The 25328-nt window shown below is 46.5% G+C and overlaps 1 protein-coding gene and 1 long non-coding RNA gene across 2 annotated transcripts in view; one reads left to right on the forward strand and one right to left on the reverse strand.

The window, feature by feature from the left end:
* Positions 1-24831, forward strand: part of REXO5 (RNA exonuclease 5) — a 31462-nt gene extending 6631 nt beyond the window's left edge. Inside the window, exons 4-20 of the mRNA XM_083413493.1 lie at positions 735-861; positions 4217-4304; positions 6333-6440; positions 7443-7531; positions 7835-7950; positions 8988-9126; positions 11192-11286; positions 12443-12545; positions 14889-14998; positions 15801-15909; positions 16702-16812; positions 17861-17998; positions 19070-19162; positions 19778-19997; positions 20211-20419; positions 21592-21701; positions 24621-24831. Of these exons, the coding sequence (XP_083269619.1) occupies positions 735-861; positions 4217-4304; positions 6333-6440; positions 7443-7531; positions 7835-7950; positions 8988-9126; positions 11192-11286; positions 12443-12545; positions 14889-14998; positions 15801-15909; positions 16702-16812; positions 17861-17998; positions 19070-19162; positions 19778-19997; positions 20211-20419; positions 21592-21701; positions 24621-24684 (2029 nt within the window). The 3' untranslated portion in view covers positions 24685-24831. The remainder of the gene's footprint in view (positions 1-734; positions 862-4216; positions 4305-6332; positions 6441-7442; positions 7532-7834; positions 7951-8987; positions 9127-11191; positions 11287-12442; positions 12546-14888; positions 14999-15800; positions 15910-16701; positions 16813-17860; positions 17999-19069; positions 19163-19777; positions 19998-20210; positions 20420-21591; positions 21702-24620) is intronic.
* LOC310664588 lies at positions 67-1681 on the reverse strand. Its single transcript, XR_014504980.1, has 3 exons — positions 1500-1681; positions 514-904; positions 67-164 (listed from the first exon to the last, which is right to left on the reverse strand). It is a non-coding gene; the product is annotated as an uncharacterized lncRNA (long non-coding RNA).
* Positions 24832-25328: the final 497 nt, after the last annotated feature.

Below are 25328 nucleotides of genomic sequence, written 5' to 3' on the forward strand. Positions count from 1 at the left end.
CAGGACCAAGGAACCTGCCTTATACTGAAACAGAATGCAAGAAGAGCCAACGGGGTCAGGCCAATGGCCCATCTAGTCCAGTCTCCTGTTGTCACATTGGCCAATCAGATGCCTATGGGAAGCCCACTAGCAGACCACGATCACAGGACGACTGGTCTAGCAAGCTCAGTACAGTGGTGCCTTGCAAGACAAAAAGAATCCGTTCTGCGAGTCTCTTCGTCTAGCGGTTTTTTCGTCTTGCGAAGCAAGCCCATTAGCGGATTAGCGCTATTAGCGGTTTAGCGGCTATTAAAGGCTTAAGGGATTAGCGGATTAGCTGCTAAAAGGCTATTAGCAGTTTAGTGCCTTAGAAAAAGGGGGTGGGGAGCGGGGGGAAAAACCCAGGAATCGCAAGACATTTTCGTCTTGCGAAGCAAGCCCATAGCAAATTCGTCCTGCGAAGCACCTCCAAAACGGAAAACCCTTTTGTCTAGCGGGTTTTCCGTCTTGCGGGGCATTCGTCTTGCGGGGCACCACTGTATTGTCTACACTGACTCTCCAGGGTTTTAGACAGGACCTAGAGATGCCTGGGGATTTGAACCCGGGACCTTCTGCATGCAGAGCAGATGCTCTGCCACTGAGCTACAGACCTTCCCCCCCCCCATTACCGTGCTTTGTCGTCCCCCACCTAGAGAAAGGCAGGAGGCTCACCGGAGTGGTAATGGCTTTCCCTCTCCCCCTGCTTTATGGTGCAGCTGGTGCCGTGTTCATCACCGGAGGCGTCTGGCTGGCGTAGTGGTGGTGGTCCTGCGGGACGTCGGTCAACTCCACTTCGACCGCTTCTACCTGCAGTTCAAGCATCTCCGAAGGATATTCAGACATGTAAGTTCGCCAGCCGTAATCCTTGAGGCATCTGGGGAAGCTCCTGTAATCGGGACAGAGCTCCTATAATCAGCTCCAGAGGGCAGCAAACTAGGGATGGCAAACCTCAGTTCTGTGGGCCAAATGTCCCCCCCCCCCACACCTTGACCTTTCTGTTTGGCTCCTGGACCTGCCCCTTATCAGCTTTGCTTTGTACCCTCTTTGGATTGTTTTTGCCTGTCTGGAATGAATCCTTTTACAGTGGTACCTCAGGTTACATACACTTCAGGTTACATACGCTTCAGGTCACAGACTCTGCTAACCAGAAATAGTGCTTCAGGTTAAGAACTTTGCTTCAGGATGAGAACAGAAATCGTGCTTCGACGGTGCTGAAGCAGCAGGAGGCCCCATTAGCTAAAGTGGTGCTTCAGGTTAAGAACAGTTTCAGGTTAAGTACGGACCTCCAGAACGAATTAAGTACTTAACCCAAGGTACCACTGTATCTCCATCTGTCCATATTGCACACACAGATAGAGGATAGAGAGGGGGAGGTGCATATGTTTCAGTTTGTGTGAAATTCGCATCCATTGCACCACCCACTTTTCCCTCTGGCTCTGCCCCCTCAACCCCCCAGAAGTCGGTTGAGAAGCGAGAGTTACCTTCAGGCCAGAGAAACTTCCCCACCTCTGCTGCGAACCCTTTTTCAGGCTGGCAGGTTTCATTGCCTGATTTGCAGGAATGAAATAAAGCGACAAAATGGACGTGCTATTCTGCCTTGCTCTCCCCACTCTCCAGCCACAATCTGTGGCCGCTCAAGAAGGCACCAGATATTATTATTATTATTATTATTATTATTATTATTATTATTATTACAGTGGTGCCTCGCAAGACGAAAAGAATCCGTTCCGTGAGTCTCTTCGTCTAGCGGTTTTTTTGTCTTGCGAAGCAACCCCATTAGCGGATTAGCGCTATTAGCGGTTTAGCGGCTATTAGCGGCTATTAAAGGCTTAAGGGATTAGCGGATTAGCTGCTAAAAGGCTATTAGCAGCTTAGTGCCTTAGAAAAAGGGGGTGGGGAGCGAAAAAAAATCGCAGGAACTCGCAAGACATTTTCGTCTTGCGAAGCAAGCCCATAGGAAATTCGTTTTGCGAAGCACCTCCAAAACGGAAAACCCTTTCGTCTAGCGGGTTTTTCGTCTTGCGGGGCACCACTGTATTATTATTATTACTTGTGCCCCGCCCATCTGACTGGGTTACCCCAGCCACTCTTGGTGGCTTCCAACGTATATAAAAACATAATTAAACATTAAAAGTCTTCCCTATGCACTCTTCCCAAGAACTTCGTCTCCCAAGTCTTGGCACACAGGGCTCCAAAACCTAGCTGCGAATATGCGTTTGCGTGACGTGCTTTTCTTAACACAAACGGTACGTTCTGTCTTTTGAAAGAGACAACTGTTTTCCACGCAGAATAGAGTCTGCTTTAATGTGCTCAATTTCTTTTCTTTTCTTTTTCTTTTTGGTTTTCCTTACAAGTCTCCTCTGAACAGGATGCTTTGAATGAGTAAACTTTGCCCAAGTTTTTTTGTTGTTTTTTTTAAGCGGTGGGTGGATGGGGGGGGGCTTTCCAGTGGCAAGGAAACACATGTCTTTAATTGAGAGCAAATTCAAGACTTTCCAGGAATATGCAGCCGCCAGTCCTTGCCAGCGAGACGAAGACTGAGCTTTCTCTGGCTCCTGCCTGGAAGTCGAGGTCATTAATACGATAACGACACAAAAGAGGCCCGTTTTAGTCACTCCCATTTCCCTGAAAACGTTATTTGTCCCCCTGTGCAGTCCTCCCCACCATTAAAGCAACAATTGCAGGCTCAAGAGTGAGGCAGTTTAAAAATGGCTGTATGCTAGTGTGTTTGGACTAGACTAGACTATGACCTGGGAGATGAGTATTCAGAAAGATGATGGTTCTACCACCACTGTTGGAGAGAGTGTATTTCTGAATACCACTGAGTGGTAATCAGTCACAAGCAAGGGCTGTTGCTCTTGGGTCCTGCTTTCAGGATTCCCATGGGCATCTAGTTGGCAACTGTGAGGGCAGGATGCTAAGCTAGCTGGACATTTGGCCAGAGCTCTTCTTACGAGACCAGGTTTCAAATCCTGACTTGGCCAGAGAGCTCACAGGGTCAGCCTAACCTACCTCACATGGTTTCTGTGAGGAATAAAAAAGGGAGGGGAGGCAAACCCCGAAGGGGGAAGTAGAATGGAGTATCCTAGAATTGGGCACGGCTGGTCGTCTGGAGCGCTGAAGAAAGCAGCCCTCGGCACTGCAACATTTTATTGCAGACCCCGCTTGTTTTCTGCCTATTAATAGGGGTCTGTTTATGCAGTGCGTCTGTTGCACGTGTGTTTGGAAAGTGTTTGGGCGCTTCAGCTAGTGCGGACTTTGCACTTGGGCCACTGTCTTGAAATCTGAGTGGAGGGTAAATCTACCACCGCTTTCCTTAGTCTGTGGGACCCCCTAAGAGATGCTGAAAATGTTTGCTGACCCCTTCCCTAAGACATCAAGCAGAAAAGAAAAATGTTTGTTTTTGTGGGATTGGCACATGGCTTCCATAGCAGCCCCTTAATTACTTGGCCTGACCTTTTGTTCAGTTGTGTATTTTGGCACCTTCTCTGTCCGAAGATTCGAGAACTTACGTAGCTGCTATTCATTCATGTTAAATTTATCTGTATGCAGGGTTTCTGGACCCGATCCAACACTAGGCGTCAGTGAAATGTATTTTTAATTACTGGGGTACCAAAAGAACAAAACAAAACCCCACCCAAGTTTTTCTTTTTGGTTTTGTTTAAGCTTCCCGGCTTTTCCAGCTGCCATATGTGTCTGCTTCGTTTGTTTTTAAAGTTATCTGCTGTTATTTTCCACATCTTTTAAAACTCTTTTTAAAGTGTGGTATAATGGTTTGAGTACTGGACTGCAGGCTGGGAGGCCAGGATTCGAATCCCCACTCAGCCATGGAGCTCACTGGGTGACTGGGGTGGGGGTGGGGAGGCAGTCCCTGCTTTTCTCAGCCTCTCCTACCTCACAGGGTTGTTGTGAGGATAAAATAGGGAGTGAGGAGAATAATGCCACCACCTTGAGCTTCGTGAAGCAGAAGGCGACCTCTAAATGTAATAAATAAATAAAGCTGTATTTGTTGCACTTTGTGCATTTCCTTGGGGTGTGTTTCGGCAGGCGTTAAATAAACAAGCAAATGGTGGTAATTGGAGTTGTGGGGAGTTACAGGTTCTCCATTCCTGGATACAAGACAAATCTCACTGTGACGCACATGTTTCTCTGCATTTTCAGTTCTTTGGTTTGCCATGTCCTCTGTGTCTTTCAACAGCGCTTCTCTCTGCCCCCTGCCTCTGATGACTTTATGAAAGAACTTTGCGGCTCGGGAATAAATGACGCTCCACAGATCAGCAGGCAAGGTATTTAGTATTTGTGTGTACAGTGGTACCTCAGCTTACATACGCTTCAGGTTACAGACTCTGCTAACCCAGAAATAGCACCTCAGGTTAAGAACTTTGCTTCAGGATGAGAACAGAAATCGTGCTCCGGCGGCGCAGCAGCAGGAGGCCCCATTAGCTAAAGTGGTGCTTCAGGTTAAGAACTGTTTCCGGTTAAGGACGGACCTCCGGAACAAATTAAGTACTTAACCCGAGGTACCACTGTACCTTATTTTACAAGGCGTATTATACTGTGTATAAACTGCATTATACTGATTTACTGCAAATTTTGTTCCATTTAATCCCTGCAAGATGGCCACAAATATAGCTTGGCTTATACAGCGGCCAATAAATAAATACAGTGGTACCTCAGGTTACAGACGCTTCAGGTTACAGACTCCGCTAACCCAGAAATAGTACCTCAGGTTAAGAACTTTGCTTCAGGATGAGAACAGAAATCGTGTGGCAGTCACGCAGCGGCAGCAGGAGGCCCCATTAGCTAAAGTGGTGCTTCAGGTTAAGAACTGTTTCAGGTTAAGAACGGACCTCCGGAACGAATTAAGTACTTAACCTGAGGTACCACTGTACTTGAACCCCGGTTGGTTAAAATCCCTTGCTATTCCAGATTGGCATGTGGGGCTCTCCTGTGAGTCTGACCTGGTGTCCGTCAAACACATGGTACAGCTCTGCCCAAATAGTTCAGTCCTGAAGCACAGCACTGGCTGTCAGCAAGCCTCTGGGCCAAATTCAAGCTGTTGGCACTTGTATATAAAAAGCCTTAAATGGCTTAGGGCCCCAAAGAGCGACACGGGTTTCCTGCCTGACAGAAACTAGCACCAACTGATGCCTGTGAGCCTGCCACAGATTCTCACCATACAGCTCAGGATTCCCTGCAATCGAATCGTAGAGTTGGAAGGGACCATGGCTGTCATCTAGCCCAACCCTCTGCAATTCAGGAATATTTTCTCCAACGCGGGGACTGAACCCTTGACCCTGAGATTAAGAGATTCGTGCTCTTAACGATGGAGATACCCCAGAGCTGTTTCAGAATGTGCAGTTGTAAGGCCACAGGAAGGAGAAGAAGAAGAGTTTGGATTTGATATCCCGCCTTTCACTCCCCTTCAGGAGTCTCAAAGCGGCTAACATTCTCCTTTCCCTTCCTCCCCCACAACAAACACTCTGTAAGGTGAGTGGGGCTGAGAGACTTCAGAGAAGTGTGACTGGCCCAAGGTCATCCAGCAGCTGCATGTGGAGGAGCGGAGACGCGAACCCAGTTCCCCAGATTACGAGACTACCGCTCTTAACCACTACACCACACTGGCTCTTGAGAAGTAGCAACCCACCAAACAGAGGAGCCAGAAACCAAGGGTTTCCATCTGTGGTTGCCAGCTCCTCTCCTCTACACCGTCAGGGTTCATGCAAGGTGCCTAAAAGGCAGGAATTCAACAGGTGATGTCTTCTGTCACTGCCTCTCCACCTGCATGAGACCCGCTTCTACTAGATCTTGAAGACTTTCCTGTTTTTGTCCTCTGTTAAGAAAAAGATAAGTTGCCTTTTTTTTAGCAGTCCACACAAAAGCTGCCTTTAATTTATTTTGGATTTTTTTAAAAAAAACCAACAACTTTAAATTAGAATTTTAATTAAGGCCACAATTCTCAGCAGACCCGCTTGGATGAAATGTGCATGACTTGACATTTGTGCAGTGTTGAGGACAGGGAGTATTAATGCAATGTATGGAAATGCAAGTACTGTGGAACCCGAAACAAAACCTGGCAGCATGGAGTGCTCCTGTTCGGAATTTCAGCCAGCCATGCTCTTTTCAGGGTACTCCATTCCATTCCCCCAGTTTTACACACACAAATGCCTGCCAGTCAGCATTCTGTGTCCAATGAACACACCTGGTCCTAATTGGTTGTCTTGCAATTCCCCCCACCCCCCCGGAGGTTTATATTCTGCAAACTGTCTGGCTCCCACAACCCTGCTGACCCCTCCCTTTTTTCTGTATTTCAGTGACGCGGAAAGATCCCATAATTCAGAAATATGGAGAAGAGGCCCATGGGCTCTCCAGGTATGTCCTTACTACGGAGGAGATGCGTCTCAATGATTACCCCTTGGAAGGTAAGCTCCTGTTATTGGGGAAAATGGAAACGCACATTTGTGATTACAGTTAATTTGCAGATTATTTGAAAAGTGGGGGAGTGCCGTGGTTCGGTGGTGGAGCACATGCACCGATTTCTACAAATAATAATAATAATAATAATAATAATAATAATAATAATAATTTATTATTTGTACCCCACCCATCTGGCTGGGTTTCCCCAGCCACTCTGGGCGGCTTCCAACAAAGATGAAAAACACACTAAAATGTCACATATTAAAAACTTCCCTGAACAGGGCTGCCTTCAGATGTCTTCTGAATGTCAGGTAGTTGTTTATCGCTTTGACATCTGATGGGAGGGCGTTCCACAGGGCGGGCGCCACCACCGAGAAGGCCCTCTGCCTGGTTCCCTGTAACCAGACAGGGAACTGTCTTCCATTGGTGATACTGAATAGTTAAGAGAATAGTTAATTCTCTTAACTATTCAGTATCACCAATGGAATAAAATTAGGCAGGGCAGCTTGAGGTGGTGGTTCAGGTCAGATCCCATGACAAACCATTGTTTATATGCTAGCTGCTATTTAGAACCCATACACTTGTTAAAAAGTCTGCTTTTGTCGTCTGCCACCTCATCGCTTTCCGTTCTAGTCAGTCATGTGGTGGCAAATTCAGAAGCACAGAGTCCCTTCATGACAATCACAGCCACGCCTTCTCAAAGCCACGTCCCTTCTACGATCATATTATAATTATTCAGTAATCATAATTAGGGATTCATTGCAACCATCATTTCAGATATCCTTGTGCTCCCTTTCAGCCAGATCTACCTTTTCTGGGCATACGTGTGGGCAAATGATTTTCAGAGTACTCAGATATATTCTTTCAGACTGAGCTAAGTTTCATTTTCCTTGGTGTTCCGTCGTACGTCACAGAACTTGCGCACCGTTCTCTTGACATGGAAGCGCCAACCAGACTGGTTGTTGCCATGTCTTTTGGAGCTGAAATACCTCCGCTTCCTTCTCTAGGCCTCAGCAACTGCAGCCATTTTGTCCGCACCTGTTGTGATGGCCCAGCGACAGACAGCAGCCCCCTCTTTGGGCTGGACTGTGAAATGGTACGTTGGCGTGACACTCCCTGACAAACAAAAGAAATGAGTGTTGTGCTTTTGTTATGTTTCCTTGCTTTAGCCGAGGCTTAAACTGTGGGAGACCTTCAGCATGAAGCGTTGCCAAGCCTTTCCTAAAAACCTCCTCAGCAACTCTGAGTACTCAAACCAGCTCTGGTCAGGAGACCCCTTTGCTTGTGGGCTTGTACTTACGTGACAGGGGTTTGGATGTTGTGGGGAGGAAGGCAAGGTCTCAGCCTGAGCCAGTCAAGACCTTTCTTGATGTTCTTTGCTTCTCAATGTTTTCCCCAGTGCCTCACCGATAAGGGATCCGAACTCACACGAATCTCGGTGGTGGATGCCCGTGGTCGGTGCATTATGAATGAGCTGGTCAAGCCCAAGTTACCAATAAGAAATTACCTCACGAGGTACCCTTGTCACCCATTTATTCTGTGGGGGAGAAGGGGCAGAAAACCACCAAGCCTAGGCACTGCAGGGGAGTGTGTGTGTATCCCATAAATTGAGAGTTAGCACGTGGGACTTAGAATTGCGTCTGTTCAGGATACTCTCAGCTACTTTTTTCCCAGATGTTGCCTGACGACAGCTCCCACCAGCTGGTCAGAGATGAGGGGAATTGTACTCCAACAACACCTGGGGACCCAAGGCTGGGAAAATCTAAGCCATTCCCCCCCAAAAAAATCCCTTTTCTGTTACCCTGCTCCCCCTTCTGTGGTCACTGAGCGTTTTTCAGACTTGATGGGACTGTTTGGACGATCCTCCCCCTGCCCTTAGGGTTTTCTTTCAAGAATTGTTATATTTCTGCAAACCTACCCACCCACCCTGCGCTCATTCAGGGACCAGCTGAGACCTCCCTCTTCTGCCTTGGTAATGCTTGGCCATACAGTGGTACCTTGGGTTAAGTACTTAATTCGTTCCGGAGGTCCGTACTTAACCTCAAACTGTTCTTAACCTGAAGCACCACTTTAGCTAATGGGGCCTGCTGCTGCTACTGCGCCGCCGGAGCACAATTTCTGTTCTCATCCTGAAGCAAAGTTCTTAACCTGAAGCACTATTTCTGGGTTAGCGGAGTCTGTAACCTGAAGCGTATGTAACCTGAAGTGTATGTAACCCGAGGTACCACTGTATAAGTATTGGCACTCACGGACTGATCATCAGAAATGACGTACCCTTTCTGGACAAACCTACATTTCCCTCCTTGGCTGTCTGAAGTGACACAGGCTGTTCTGTGACATCCCTTCTCCCTGCAAAGGCCAGGTCTGAGCTATTCCACAGGGAAGGTGGGATCTGGCCAGGAGAAGGAAATTTCGGGATGTTTCAAATCAGATTTTAAATGAAGAGGCCGGGCGAGATTCTGTGCCGAGGATTCTCACCAGAGCTTTGCCTTGGCTTGAAAATGCAGCATTCCTTCAAGGGCTCTGACTACCCTTCCTCTTGTGTTTTGAAGTTACTCTGGCGTCACAGAAGAGCTGCTCCTTCCCGTCACGACAACCCTCGCCGACATCCAGGTCCGGTTGAAGAAGCTGCTGCCCTCCGACGCGGTTTTAGTGGGCCACTCTTTGAATTTTGATCTTCAAGCTCTAGAAGTGAGTCTGTGAGTCTCCTTTCCTTCGACAACTCTCACTCCTCTCAGGGCTCGGAGCTCTTGCGTAAAGGGCAAGGAAATTGAATCTGCATGTTTAACCTTAGAAACACAGGGAGCTATACTGAGTTAGGCTCTCTGTCCATCTAGCCGTCTAGGGGCTATTATCAAGGATTGTTATTAATGTTAGGCGATATCTGTGATCTTGATATATACCAATATGTCACGACATCTGAAATAAGGATGGAGCATTGGCTGCCTTCACGCATTTTACCCCACATTTTGATTTTTGCATAGTACACACAAACACAAATCATGATTCACAATGTATTTCCAGGTCAAAATTCTGAAACCAATATCATGATGTGGACTTGAAACTGGTTTTGAAAGAGATATATTGCCCCTGGCTTCCGGTTCTGGTCTGCCTTAATGGAGGCAGCTCCCATGACAGTGGGAGACAGTTGGAGAAGGAAAAACAAGGATGATTAAGGGTAATTATCATTGCAGTGATATATTACCCAGGTCTAGTTGTACATAACATAACAGCTATGTTCTACCTCCATTGTTGGAGCCAGTTTGCCTCTGCATACCAGGTGCTAGGAGTTGCAGGCAGGCAGGGTGCTGTTTGTTTATTGCACAAAATTTATACACCACTTATCAGAATCGTAGAGGTGGAAGGGACCCCGAGGGTCATCTAATCCAACCCCCTGCAATGCAGGAATCTCAACTAAAACATCCAAGACAAATGGCCATCCAACCTCCGCTTAAAAATCTCTCAAAGGAGAAGAATCCATAACCTTCCGAGGGAGTCTGTTCCGCTGTCGAACAGATCTTAACTGTTCAGAATCTTGTAACTTGGAAGCCATTGGTTGTAGAAAACCTCAGAACAGCTTGCAGAAAGGTAAAGCAGTAAAATCAAGGGAAAAAGTCACAACCACACTTCATAGAGTACAAAAGTTAAAATACTAAAACCAATTAGAATTGCCTTAACTTTCTAAGCATCTTAAGTAGGATTTTCTGAACAAGAATGTGCTTAACAGGTGTCAGAAAAAGCACCGGAAAGGCACCTGCTTGATCTCAACAGGCAGGGAGTTCCAAAGTGCTGCCACTTTGAGTGGGACTCAGCTACATTTGTAAAGATAAAGCGCTTTATATGTGTTATAACACTTTGACACCAGATGGCGCTGTGGAGTCCTGTTTTTCGCCAACGGGACTTCCCTGTATGAAGTTTACAACGTGTTTAACTGAATCACTTCTTGGATGTATCTAGATCCAGCCGTGGAGGAAGGCGATCTTGAGTCGTTGGCCTTGTGTCCTGCTTGCAGGCAGATTCCCACAGGCATCTGGTTGGCTGCTGTGAGAACAGGACGGTGGACAGGATGGGCTGCTGGCCTGATACAACAGGACCTTCTCATTCACTATTAGTATTTTCCAGTTTGCAGGCTGCTAATCCGGGCCAGTAGCAAAGGATCAAGTTTCCTAGCCTCATTTCCTAGACCTCACCTGGAGTACTGTGTCCAGTTCTGGGCACCACAGTTCAGGAAGGACACTGACAAACTGGAACGTGTCCAGAGGAGGGCAACCAAAATGGTCAAAGGCCTGGAAACGATGCCTTATGAGGAACGGCTAAGGGAGCTGGGCATGTTTAGCCTGGAAAAGAGGAGGTTAAGGGGTGATGTTCAAATATATAAAAGGATGTCATATAGAGGAGGGAGAAAGGTTGTTTTCTGCTGCTCCAGAGAAGCGGACACGGAGCAATGGATCCAAACTACAAGAAAGAAGATTCCACCTAAACATTAGGAAGAACTTCCTGACAGTAAGAGCTGTTCGACAGTGGAATTTGCTGCCAAGGAGTGTGGTGGAGTCTCGTTCTTTGGAGGTCTTTAAGCAGAGGCTTGACAACCATATGTCAGGAGTGCTCTGATGGTGTTTCCTGCTTGGCAGGGGGTTGGACTCGATGGCCCTTGTGGTCTCTTCCAACTCTTTTATTCTATGATTCTGATTTGCGACTTAAAAATGCCACCCTTTTTTGAGTCATGTATTCTAACACCCCTCTTCGCTTCTTCCAGATGGTGCATCCGAACATTATAGATACTTCTCTTCTTTTTGCCAGGAAGGGTGGCAAACGATTCAAGCTCAAATTCTTAGCAGAAGCAGTTTTAAGGTAAAGTATTTCCCCTGTCACTCATCTCCCCCAAGCTATAGAATCATAAAGTTGGAAAGGGACCGTGAGGCTCATCTAAGTCCAGCCCCCTGCAGGGCAGGAATCCTTTGGCCCAACATGAGGCTCGAACCCATGACCTTAAGAGTCTCATGCTCTACCAACAGTTTAAGTCAGTGTAGAATAAATGAAATGCTGAGCTGCTGAATCATGAAAGGCAATCCTTCTAAGCAGAGGATTTTGCAACTGAGTAAGGCTAGAATCCTATCAGTGCTTATCTGGGCTCAATGGGGCTTGCTACGAGTATGCAGTTATACACGATCACACTGTGTGTATGTATTTATTTTATTTTATTCTTTTATTGAATTGAATTGAATTGAATTGAATTTATATATCTGAAGGAGCATCTTCACCCCCATCACTCAGCCCGGACATTGAGGTCCAGCTCCGAGGGCCTTCTGGCAATTCCCTCACTGTGAGAAGCGAAGTTACAGGGAACCAGGCAGAGGGCCTTCTCAGTGGTGGCACCCACCCTGTGAAACGCCCTCCCATCAGATGTCAAAGAAGTAAACCTCAGCCCTCCAGATGTTTTCAGACTGTAATTCCCAGCATCCCTGACCACCGGTCCTGCTTCCTAGGGATCATGGGAGTTGTAGGTAGGCCAGAAACATCTGGAGGGCCGAGGTGGAGGAAGCCTGGTTTAGGGCTTTAAAGGTCAGCACCAACACTTTGAATTGCGCTCGGAAACGTACTTGGAGCCAATGTACGTCTTTTAGGACCGGTGTTATATGGTCTTGGTGGCCACTCCCAGTCACCAGTCTACTCTGACTGACAGCAGCTCCCTGGGCAGCACCAGCCCTGCTCCAGAGATACGCCAGGGATTGAACCCGAGACATTCTGCATACAGAGCACATGCTCTTATCACTGAGCTACAGCCCTTTCCCAACCTGTGAGGGTCAGATTGTGCCAACTTCCACCCCAAGGTTTGGAAAACAGAGCAGATCCCGGAAATCACGAGGAGATTGCCTTTGCTCTCGGCCACAGAGGGGGATTCTTTTCATGAAAGAGCCATTTTGCAAGGCAGAGTGTGCTGTTACCACGGCCCTCACTGCATTGCAGCACTTAAACTTTCCACACATCTTGCTTTTCTCCTTTGCAGGAAGCAAATCCAGCGCCCAGACGGAAGTGGCCATGATCCAACCGAAGATGCCAAGTGTGCCCTTGAACTGGCCCAGTATTTCATCTGCCAAGGACCCAGGAAGGTATGTGGGTTTGCATCTTTCGCGCTTCTTTTCCTTCCTTCCTTCCTTCCTTCCTTTCTTTTGAAAAATATTTATCGGCAAAAGGATTGTAAGCCTGCTGACAGGTTGAAAAGGTGTGTGGGGAGGGAGAAAATGCCAGGGAGCAACGAAAGAACAAACCCTAAATGTTTGGGGTGCAATACGTCAAAGTGGGAGAGGAAAGTAAGGGCTTGCCTGCTTTGCCTTTGAAATAAGTGGGATTTAATTCGTTAATTTGCATTGCTGGGGTTGGGCTAGATGACCCTTGAGGTCCCTACAGTTCTGTGGTTCTGATCAGGTGGGGTTTGAGTCTGACACTCTAGGGTAACTGCAAGCCCATTTTGACGAATTAGTCCTTTTCAAGCCCAAATAATCTACGGTCCTTGAGAACAGTTTTGGCGACAAACTCCTTTGTGGAATGTAACCAATTCCTCCAAATGCATCACTGACCACAGAAAAGGTTTAGCTAGAGCAGCTGCTTTCTTGATGATGAATTCTTCACTCTGAACCATAACCAAATGTTATATATTCCCCCCCCCCAAAAAAAATATCTGCAAATAATATAAGAATAATACACACGGCAAATGCTGCAAATAGGACACTTCACTCAAATTACATTCCCTGGAGCCAAAGCAGCCGAGCCACGACTTCCACGAAGCATATTTTATAATAGCTGTGAACCTGCTGCCTTGTGTGACTGATCATTCGGAATAAAAACAGATGTTGCAAGTATGCAGATAGCTCAGGCTTGTCACCACGAGGTCCCAGAGCAAGTTACAGCACTGTGAAAATATTAAAATCAGTTAAAACGATCTGCGGTGAGAAAAAAATCAGGCTGGCTCCTAAATCTGCCTGCTTCTGCCTTTGACCAGGTTAAAGAGGTATGTCTTCAGCAGAGAACAAAAGCTCTGCAAGGTGTCTGGCAGACCTCTGTGGGGAGGGAATGCCACATCTTAGGGCTGCCACGGAAAATGGCCTCTCTTGGGATATCCACCCCACACCGAACTACCAAGAGGGCCCCCTTAGCCTCTCTGAAGACCCAAGAGGGGCTATAGATGGGGAGCTCTGCTGATAAGATTTACAGGCCCCCAGAATGGATGTGGTTAATTTGAGTTTAATCTAGAGAGTGCAAAGTGTCACTAAATTCTGGAGATAGGTAATCGTTCCCTCGCAGAGCCATTGGTGTAAAGGTCGCTCTGCAAAGTAAGAAGGCAACAGACCCCTGCCCCAAAGAGCTTACAATCTCAAATGTGACCCCCCCCCCCGAGGAGACAACAGAGGGGGAGGGAGGGTGAAGTATTCGGGGGAAGGATAAGTGCTCAGTTCAGTTCGGAGTTCTTAGGCTTATTACTAATACAGTGGTACCTCGGGTTACAGACGCTTCAGGTTACAGACTCCGCTAACCCAGAAATAGTACCTCGGCTTAAGAACTTTGCTTCAGGATGAGAACAGAAATTGTGCTACGGTGGCGCGGCAGCAGCGGGAGGCCCCATTAGCTAAAGTGGTACCTCAGGTTAAGAACAGTTTCAGGTTAAGAACGGACCTCCAGAACAAATTAAGTTCTTAACCCAAGGTACCACTGTATTACATGTTTTTGTTGTGTTTTGCAAATTTATAAACCACTTCACAACCTGAGGCCACTGAAGCGGTGTGCATCGAGATAAAAATAAGATCAAACCCTTTTGGCAAACTCTAAAACATAATTTAAACCATTCCAACAAAACCTAAAAGCATCCTACAGATGTACAATTAATATTTCATAGATGACCCAGTCACACCTCAGGAAAAGCCTTCTTAAAACCATCGCATCTTCTGTAGGCACCTAAAGATAATGACCCTCCATGATGCCTCCTAAATTTCAGCTGGTAATTGAGTCCAGAGGCTTCGTTTCAGTAGGAGGTGAGGGATTTAATTTCGGCTCTGCCAGAAGGTTCCCACTTTGCCCGCCAGCAGTGGCTTAAACTCTGGTTTCTATCGCCACCTCCTCCCACACGGTGCCCTGCACATTCTGTTGATTTTCCACACACACCCCCCATCATCTCTGACCGTTTGCCCCATTGACTGGGGCTGGTGGGAGTTCAAAATGTTCAGAGGGTTCCAGAATGGGGGAAACGTGATCTAGTTGTAAGCCCCCTTTTCTTCATGGGTGCCAAGACCTCGCCCTGATTCTTAATATTGTACGGGCACATAATTTGCAAGGGAAATCTGCGCAAACGCTTCCACACACCCCTAGCGAAACACCCAGATCAGAAACCTGCAACTGTGACTGAACGCAGACTCTGGAAAGGGGGAATGTCTGGTGAAATTATATTGGCTTCACACCAGGTAGCAGAGCTGAACCTCGAAGCAAGACAGCTAAAGCAAAGGGAGACAGGAGAGGCATGGAACGGTGCCTTGCCGCAGCAAAAGAACGGGGTGAGGAAACCCAACCAATGGTAAATAACCTTTGTGCTGTTTTTCATTCTCCTTTTGGGGCAGCCCTTTGCCTGAGCGATGTGCGTATCTCAGCCTTCTGTAGCACCATCACTCCACTTAGACAAGTTATTATTGTGCCGGCAGAGTCTCTGGAAAGAATACTGTGCCATTCAGCTACCCGCACCTTTCAGGACACATTGTCCGCATGATAATCCTCTTGCCTTCATCTAACGATCTGTGGTCTTGTCGCAATCGCCAGTTGTTGATTTTGCAAAAGGAGCTGGACCTGGAAACTCAACATTTTAGCACTCTTGATGCAATTTAATCTGGAATTGCCAACCTTCGTTCACTCTGTACAGGAAATCCAGATGGTATCAGCCTGCTGCATTTGGATTTTTCTGTGATGGCCCCATGTTTTTTCAGACCTTATTTGTTTTCACTGTTTTGTGATGCAGTGCTATTACATCACCGCCACCCCCTGTCCAGTGTGGACTCAAAAAGCACTATTGATGTTTTCCAGGGTGACTGTGCCTTTCGTTAGAAGTTTCCTTGTAGTTCCTACTTGCCTTTAATTAAATATTTCCTCCTTGCATTATGAAGCATAATAATATTGTCCAACTTACAAGGGGTTGCCCATTAAGGACTTTTGAGTGTCCTACAGAGCTATATAAATATTGAACATTATTATTATCTAACCAAAATGAGTAGTCAGTTTTAAACATGACAGTGGGTTTGTTTGTCTGTTTGTTTGTTTGTTTGTTTGTTTGTTTGTTTTAAATAGATTTTGCTTTCATTGTTGGTTTTTGTGTGTGTGTCTTATAGTCTTCTAGACATCTTGCACTCTGTTGGTCAAAAAACATTGCTTCTGGGACAACAGAATGAGGGAGCTTCCTACAATTGTCAAAATCAGACTGGCTCTCCTAATAAGCAAGTGAGTTATAAATATCCCTCCGGGCCTTGACATTTTCTCCCAGCTTAATATTCATTTTCCAAAGCTGAGAAACCCCCCACACCTTGGTCCTTCCCAACAGAAGCAGGAAGGTAAACGACGTTTCCGTGTGCTGCTTTGGTTTTGCCAGAAGCGGCTTAGTCATGACCCGGAAAAACTGTCTGCGGACAAACATCGGCTCCCTCGGCCAGTAAAGTGAGATGAGTGCTGCAACCCCAGAGTCGTTCACAACTGGACTTAACTGTCAGGGGTCCTTTACCTTTTTCTTTTTAACTGTAAGTGTATTTTGCTGACACAGCCTTTGCCAACCTGCTGTCCTCCTGGTGTTTTGGGCTCCTGCCAGTTCCAGCCAGGCTTCTCTCTCTGGCCTTCAGGACTCTCCACAGGCCACACCCCCTTTCTGCGGGCCACACCCCTCAATGGCTGTGCTTCACACCCTTCTTGAGAGTTTTTGCTTGGCTGGGAATGTGTCCTTGGAACTCTGATAATGCCTCTTCCTTATCCAGAGGAAGGGTGTGTGAGCCTGTGTAGCAGCTACGTAGCTTATACTGTACAAAGGTATTTGCATCCATTGCTCCGCCCATGTTTGCATCTGCCCCCCCCCCACTGTTATGTGACCCTCATCTGGTTTCCCAAAAAGGAACACAGCAGTCCTGATGCTGAAAAGGTTTCCCTGCCCCAGATATTCGTTTTCCATGCAGTCAGGTTTTCACTTTTATTGACCCTGCAGCCCATGACTCCAAATGTCTCCTACGCAACTTTCTCTCTGTTTAGGTACTCCAGAGAGCCCTGGAAGAGATTCCCAGGTCCTCCTTCACTGTAATTCAGTTTGCTTTGGATTCTCAGCATGCCACACCCAACCAGGTTTCAGAAACAGTTTGCAAGGTAAACAGCACTTCCCTATGTCCTTCCACAGGGGTGGCCAAAGCAAGACCCAAAGCAGGTGTGGGGAACCTTTATTATTATTATTATTCAACAACTACCAGACTTTTAGAAGACATCTGAAGGCAGCCCTGTTTAGGGAAGCTTTTAATGTTTGGTGTATTACGGAATTTTAATTTTTTGCTGGAAGCCGCCCAGAGTGGCTGGGGAAGCCCAGCCAGATGGGCGGGGTATAAATAATAAATTCTTATTATTATTATTACTTCCAGATGTTGCTGAACTACAGCTCCCATCCATGCCAACAAGCAAGGCCAGAGGTGATGGGAGTTGTAGTTCAGTGACACCAAAGGGCCAAAGGTCCCCCAAAATCTGATTGACAGGAAGCTCTCCGGATGATTTGCTATTGGTTGGTGATGCTTTCTGAGTCCCAATTTTGATTTGATTGTGTGTTTTTAACAGTAGCAACAACAAAATATTCTCCTCTTCCTAAATTAGGCTGCTGAGAAGAATAACTTTTTTTGTGGGGTGCATAAAACCAGGAGTGGATTTGTGGGTGGCCGTTCTGTGAAATCCTGCCTTGAGTGAGCAGTCCCGAACCAGTGGGAGGGTGAATGACTCAGCAAGTCATGCACTCAACCTGGCTGTGTTGCTATGGTAACCCAGTGCACCTGGCAGCCTTATCTCAAGAGCATCCAGACATGGAAAATGTGCTCCTCAAAACACGAGCCCAAGCACTGTGTAATTTAGCCCATTATTCACATTACACCAACAGAACATATTGCCTTGTCCTCCATGATTTTGTCTAATCCTCTTTCAAACTATCCATGTTTGGGGCCACCACTGCCTCCTGTGGCAGCGAGTTCCATAGTTTAACTGTGTGAAGAAATGCTTCCTTTCATCTGCCCAGAATCTTCTCCGAAAGCCTTATGGTTTGAGGTGGGGAGCAAGTTACTTAAAAGAAGAAGATCCTGAGGGTCCAAAATGCAACCAGCCTTGTTCTGGAACAGAAGTGAAAAACTAATTTTGTTTTTAAACCCTCCCCTTATCGCAGATGAGGACCAGGCTAGCCAACATGCTGACACTCTATGCAGGCCCCTTTGCCAAAGACTTCTGCCTGAAGTCTCTGAAGAGAACCTTCAAGAAATACGGCCATGTTCTGTCAATAAGGGCCATCACAGAAACATTTGAGGTAAATAAACTAAAGGAATTCTGCTAGGATGAGGGAGGCAGCACATGTATTCCTTCTAGTTACACCTCTTGTTGTTTTTTTTACTTTTATGATTTTATTTTCAAAAACCTTGTACTGAATTCATATTACGATATGATACGATATCTTTATTGTCATTGTCCCTTGCGGAACAATGAAATTGAAAAACTACATAAAACTACATAAAAACTACATAAAACTACCACAAAACTACATAAAACTACATAAAAACTACATAAAAACTACATAAAACATTCAAAAACCCCTAAAAAACTCTAAAACCCCATTTTAAAATACACTATACTACAGAGAACCCTTATGCTGCATTTAGAACCAGAATTGCATTAGCGTAGAAACTGTTTTTCAGGCGGTGAGTCCTGGCCTTTATAACCCTATACCTTCTTCCAGAAGGCAGAAGCTGAAAGAGATCATTTCCGGGGTGCGTACTATCATGTGCTATCTCTGCTGCTTTCTTATGGCACCTGGCAGCATAGATTTGATCTAAGGTGGGAAGAGTGCACCCAATAATTCTCTCTGCAGTCTTTACAACCCTGGATAGCATTGTTTTTTCCCTGGCCATGCAGCTCCCAAACCACACGCACAGACCATAAGTTAGTATGCTCTCCACAGTGCAATGGTAGAATGCCATCAACAGGTCCTTTGAGAGATTGTTTTTCCGGAGGATTCTCAGAAAATATAACCTCTTCATTAAATAAAGAAAATATTATTCTTTATTCTCAATGTTTGCCCTTTTCTCATTTGCATTTTCTGTTTTATAAAATATTTTTTTTAAAAAGAAGCACCTGTGTTGGGGGCTCTTGTAGTGGAAAAATGGGATACAGGTTTTCTAAACACAGTCCGTTGCTGCTGGCTTCATATCATGGTTTGCAAATGTGGCTGAAACCACAGTTGGGACTCACAGGAAACTATGGTTTAATGAGCCAGGCACATGAGGGGGTAGGCAGCCACATGGCTTCTTCTGAGGTTGGTAAAACCATGGTTTATTGACCTATAACCTGGGCTGATCTGTTGCAATATTCTCTTTTTCTAAAGCCCCATGTCTGTATCCAGTATGAAGTGCTTGAGGCTGCCCAGCTTGCCCTGGAGAGTCTCAATGGCGCAGAAGTAGCAGGATCCTCAATCAAGGTAAGCTCGTATCTTGCCCCTGCATTCATGACAGTGTTGGGCAGAGAGCAGCGGTGGGGAGACACAGCAACATCTTGTCTTCCCCCATCTTAAGTCTCCGAACTCTCCAGTACTTTGCTTCGGATATAAATTGGCTCCCACCACCATCATCATCATCATCATCATCATCATCATCATCAAACCTTTTCTTGGCATCACATACAAACACCCAAAACAAATCAATACAGAATTACCACTTCCCCAGTGGCACAAAACATTTGCTAAAAGAAAGGAGGCAGAGCAGTCTATTGTCACATCTCTAGGCCTCCAGGGAGATCAGACGTCTGCAGTGTATTTCAATGATAAAAAACCATGTTAAGCAAAATATTTCCACAGTAGACCTGCATGGAGCTACTCTCCTGCGGCGCGTACAAATTGCCTCCAGGTGATCAGGCTGCGAAAGAAGGTGTGTGTCGGGGGGGAAATCCACCCTCTGCTCTGACCTGCATCTTCCAAATTCCTCTAAAGCATTTCATGCCCATTGGAAGCCCACCAGCCCCTTAAGTAATGCCCTCATTAGGCCTCTGGACTGCAGGGTGCCAGGTGATGGTCTGTTTCTCCTCTGGTGCCTTTCAGCTTCAGAGACCCGTCACTGAGGAAACGCTCGATTGTGAGGTGCTGGTGAAGGAGCTGGAAAGAGATGCAGACAATGAAGGCATCCTTTATCTGGCAGGATTGGGGAAAGCCCAGAGCGAGGCAGGCTTGCGGGAGAAGCTGGGCTATTTGAAAGACCTAAATGCAGTTTTCCTGCCAAGGGATCCCAGAACCGGAAAACAGAGGGATTACTGCTTTCTCAGTAAGTACGGCACCTGAGGAACTAGATTCTAGGCACCATAATAATAATAATAATTTTCTTATTTATATGCCGTCTATTCCTGCAGTTTCTTGGATGGGGGAGGCAGGCTTTTGAGCAAACAAACACCATCCTGGGAATCTCCCCCAGTTAATCTTTGTTATTTGTCCTGGCTGAGGAAATAGCACTCAATTGATTTTTTTGTGTGTCTTTTAGAATTCCACACACCAGAAAGCGCCTCCCATGCTCTCAAAGCCATAAGGAAACGGACAGCCAGAGGCAGCAAAATGCAGAGCAGGAGGGCTCTCACGCCCGCACGTCTCCACAAATGGTTTCGCCACGTGAATCAAAATGGCGGGAAGCTCCTTGCTCCACAGCCACCCCTTGAATCTCACTTCCTGGAAAAGGAGCGGCCCTTTGCTTTGGTGAGCTTTTTGCCTTGCTCTCAACGTGTCGCAGAGCTTGGGTCAAAGGTTACCTCTTTGGTACCTTCCTGAGCTTGCAGCATTGATAACGGACTCTGCCAGTGGAGTGTTCTTGATGACTGGTCTAGAAACTTCATTTGGTGTTGGAGGATATAATCCGAACCATCTGCGCCAGCTTCCTGTTATTTTGCGTTCATGCCTTACTCATAACCTTGGAACAATGTGTACTAGAGGTGGCAAACTCACGGTTGGTAGGCCAACCCCATCCACTGACATCTTCCTGCACTGGGGTGGGAGGAGAGGACAGAGCAGGGCTTGATGGGAAGCAGCGGTGACAAACTTGTGGCCCACAAGCCTATCAGGCCTCAAGCCTACCAACCACACCCTCCTTTCCATCACCTGACATCGTAGGATGGTCAGCTGTCCAACAGACAGCCCTGCAGGGCTGCTTGTTCATTTCAGCACCTCATTCAGTGCAGAATTATATTTGGAAAGGCAGAGTTGGGAGAGGAATCTAAAGGAGAATGTCTTCCTTTTTAGCCAGGACTTGAATTCAAGACATGACTGCAAAGGAAGAATCGGGAGTGAACTTGAATCAGATGAGATCAAAGTTGTGTATGTGTGTGTGTATGACTTTTGTATGCATGAATGTCCACTGTTGGAGGCAATGTACAGTTGAATACCAGTGACTGTGAATTGCAAGTGGGGAGAAGGGTGTTGTTCTCAAGTTGCGCTTGCAAGCTTCCTTTGGGCTTCTGGTTCGACCCTGGGAGATCAGAGTGCTGCGCTAGGTGGCCCAATCCTGCGGGGAGCTTCTTAATGTTCTGCCCATATGTGTGGGTGAAGGTGCAAGAGTTGGGGCACAGGGGGACTGTGCCAATTTTGGCAACACCCACTTTTGTTTGCAGTCCTCAGAGAGATGACCAACATCATTTGTGGTCCTTGGGCCAAAAAAGAGAAACAAAAAAGCCATCCCTAACTTAAATGCCCACAAAGCACTTAAATAATCAGTTTGTCATGGGTTCTTTTTTAATTGCAAATTTAAAGTACTGGGGACCCTACTACCAATGCTCTTTTGCCCACCGTGCAATAACTTTCTGTTGCCCTTTCCAGTGTCATTGTGGTTATTGGGTTTTTGCTTTAAGGACAGCCTTTGTGTTATTTCTACACAGGAAGAAGATTTAAAGAAAGCCATGAAGACATTAGACCGTAGAATCAAACAGCTGCATCGGTGCTTGCCGAACCACACGCTCTGTGTTGTTTTGTTACCAGGCACAAACAGGTAAAAAACTTTGCAATTGCGTTGTGGGTTTTTTTCTGCTTTCACAGAATTCTAATGTTGAAAAGCAAGCTCATCATCTAGTGCACTGTCCTTCAACCTTGGGTCCCGCGGATGTTCTCGAACTTCAAGTCCCATCATCCCCAACCATTGGCTAAGTGCCTGAGGATAATGGGTTTTGTAGTCTTAACAACATCTGGGGACCTAAAGTTGAAGAACACGGGTATAGAACAGGTGTTCCCAAGCTGTACTCCACGGACCACCAGTGATCTTCATGCTTCATTCAGGCGGTCCACAGGATTGTCTGCAGTAAGTATTTGTAGCAATTTTCAATTGCCTTTTTATGTTTTTCTTCGATGGAATGCAAATTGCAGCACAATGAAATACAACGTAAGAAAATAAAAGAAGCAAAAAAAAGGCAATAAAAAATCATACAGCATCTAGCACGTTGCAATTGCTACAATAGGCATGAAAATCATTAAGTGGTCCTCGAAAGACCATTGCAGGGGGTTGGACTAGATGACCTTTGATATTCCTTCAAACCCTACCATTCTGTAGGCCTTGACAAGGTGGGGGGGGGGGTTGAATCCCCCTGAAGAATAAACCAGGACATGAAAAGGGGTGCGAATGGGACAGGCTATGGTGAATAAAAGCAGAAATTTATTTATTTGGAAAAAAAATTATTAAGAAAAACAGGAATTTTTAGTCTGTGCCATTTAGATAAAATGTACTAAATCATTGGATTGGAAAAGCAAACCCTCATCATATTCAAACCAAATCTCTCCCCACACAAATTTCTTATCTCCATTTCCTCTCCCCAGCCTGGAGGGGTGACCTGCTTTCATGATAAAAAAATTCCTTCCAGTAGCACCTTAGAGACCAACTAAGTTTGTTACTGGTTTGAGCTTTTGTGTGCATGCACACTTCTTCAGATTTCATGAATGAGCCAGTAGCCATAGAGGACAGTCAAAAATTTGCACAGAGCACCAAGGTTCCAGTCCACAGGGCCTTAGGGGTGGCCTGAATGAATGTGGGAAGGAAAACTGGGAAATGCCTCAGTTAGCTTGATGGGAACAAGAAGCCCTTAAAACTGACCGCAGTCCTACTGTCTCAAGCTGGTTGGAGTCTTCCAGTCCCGCTCTCAAAATATCAGTTGCTGCTTTATGGCTTTTCAGTTATCTCCTCCATGCAAGTGTTACATGGCTTTGGGCTCCGGTTATTATTTTTCAGGGGCTTAAAAGAAAGGCAGCCGAGCACCCTAGAGGCTGGACCGGCTTGGCTGTTCTTCAGTTCACTGGGGTGTAGGGAGGAGGGGGGTCTCTTGCTGCTGCTACAGTTTTTTCGCTTGTTTGCAATAATTCTTCTAATGTGCTATATCAGTAGCTATAGATCTTTCCTCCAGCCCCCACCTCCCCCAGCTCTCTTTCCTGAGCTCCGCATGCAACACCACATTAGCTTAATCAGCCCCAGGGGAGGTCTGAATGCAGGGATGAGCCCTTGCAGGCCTTTTAAAATTCACTCTGCCTCCATCCTTTGATCCTAAACCCTCGCTGCTGATTATTTGAAGCCGGGGGGGGGGGGTGGCAGGGAAGTGTTAGATGCTTCCCAAGTAAGTCATTTTTTTGCTCCTGATAAGCCTGGGGTCACACACAGGAATTGATTCATGCCTGTATTTTCCTGCTCTTTGTTAACTATTGAAAGCTTGCCAGTGTACCGTATTCCTTTTTCTTTTTTGCACCAGAGTACATAGCGCAAGTGGACACTGGTGGCGCTGTGGGTTAAACCACAGAGCCTAGGGCTTGTCGATCAGAAGGTCTACATTGTTTGGTGGATCTTGGGATTATAGTAAAAATAAAACAGAGGAACATAAGAATGCTGCGCCCAGAAATTGGTTTTAATGCCCAAGCTGAACCAAGTGCAGTAGTCCTTCCACACAAAACGTCCCTCCTGGATTTCTCACCAAGCTCCAACAATTTGACATAAAGGTGTGAAAAGCAGCCTACCTGCTTCTGAGGATGTTGGAGACGGGGCTTGCTTAACCAGGGCTCCAGAGAATCTGCCCTGAGGGTCAGGATGGCGTAGTGGTTATAGTGTCGGATTAAGACTTGGGAGAGGGACGCGGGTGGCGCTGTGGGTTAAACCACTGAGCCTCTTGGGCTTGCCGATCAGAAGGTCAGCGGTTCGAATCCCCGCGACGGGGTGAGCTCGGTCCCTGCTCCTGCCAACCTAGCAGTTTGAAAGCACGCCAAAGTGCAAGTAGATAAATAGGTACCGCTCCGGCGGGAAGGTAAACGGCATTTCCATGCACTGCTCTGGTTCGCCAGAAGCGGCTTAGTCATGCTGGCCATATGACCCGGAAGCTGTACACCAGCTCCCTCGGCCAATAAAGCGAGATGAGCGCCACAACCCCAGAGTCGGCCACGACTGGACCTAATGGTCAGGGATCCCTTTACCTTTTAAGACCAGGGTTCAAATCCCCGCTCAGCCACGAAGCCAACTGGGTGGCCATAGAATTGTAGAGTTGGAAGGGACCACAATGGTCATCTAGTCCAAACCCCCTGCAATGCAGGAATCTTTTGCCCAACACGGGGCTCAAACCCACGACCCTGAGATTAAGAGTCTCGTGTTCCACCGACTAAGCAACCAAGGCCCAATCACTTTTCTCTCAGCCAAATCTTACCTCGCAAGGTTTATGTCAGGATAAAATGAGGGATCATGTGCGCCAGCTTGAGCTCCTGGGAGGGAAGGCAGGATATAATTATAATAATAAATAAATGACTAAATAAAGACCTTCTGCCCACAAGAGGCATCTTGTTCAGCTTTCCGTTTGCCTGCAAAAAGCAGAGTTTACACAGCCCTCTGCCGTTCAGCACTGTGTCCCTGGAAGGAAAGTAACGCTGGTTCCTGTCACTTGCTTTGCAGAGGCTCCGAATCGTTCCAGGGCTTCGGCCTGCTGGGAATCAAAGGAGAAAAGCCCGCCTCCTGAGGTTCCCGTTCGCCTTCACAGCTTTTAACGCCCTGGTTTTGCTAAAAGCTCCAGTGATTTCATTTAGGCCCTGCATCCCGAACACCAGCAAGTCTCCCCCCCCCCCATTCCTTCAATGTTTTAAATATTAAAATCAGTCAAGTCAAATGTGAAAGAAGCTGATCCAGTTATTAATTCAGTAAGCTGGGTTTCCCCTCCACTCCAGCTTCACTTAACCTCTGCTAACTGCTAACCAAATGTTTATGTTGTGACGTGGGGTTTGTGATTTCAGCTCTCTTGACATAACCTGCTGGAGACAGTTCTCTAGTAACACTTCTTTATTACAGCAAACAAGACTGAAGACTGAGGAGGGGAAAGCTACATTTATAGGGACAGGGGACTAGCTAGAAAGGATACATTTTGGAGGGAACAATATCAGGCAATCACAGTCCTGCCTTTTGGAGGAAACCAATAAGACAGAGGATCCAAATACAGCAGTTTAAATGAACCAATAGTAGCTGTACCCCCTGAAACCAAAAGGCAGTTACTTTACCCTAATGCAAATATAGACAATAATAATACAGATATAAAATCCTTTGACTCAATACACAACACCCCTCCCCCCCTAGTGAGCACAGCAGACGTAATCTCTCAGGTACTGTGGG

This window comes from Podarcis tiliguerta (assembly GCF_965153285.1).
Source record: "Podarcis tiliguerta genome assembly, chromosome: 14".
Lineage (NCBI taxonomy): Eukaryota > Metazoa > Chordata > Lepidosauria > Squamata > Lacertidae > Podarcis > Podarcis tiliguerta.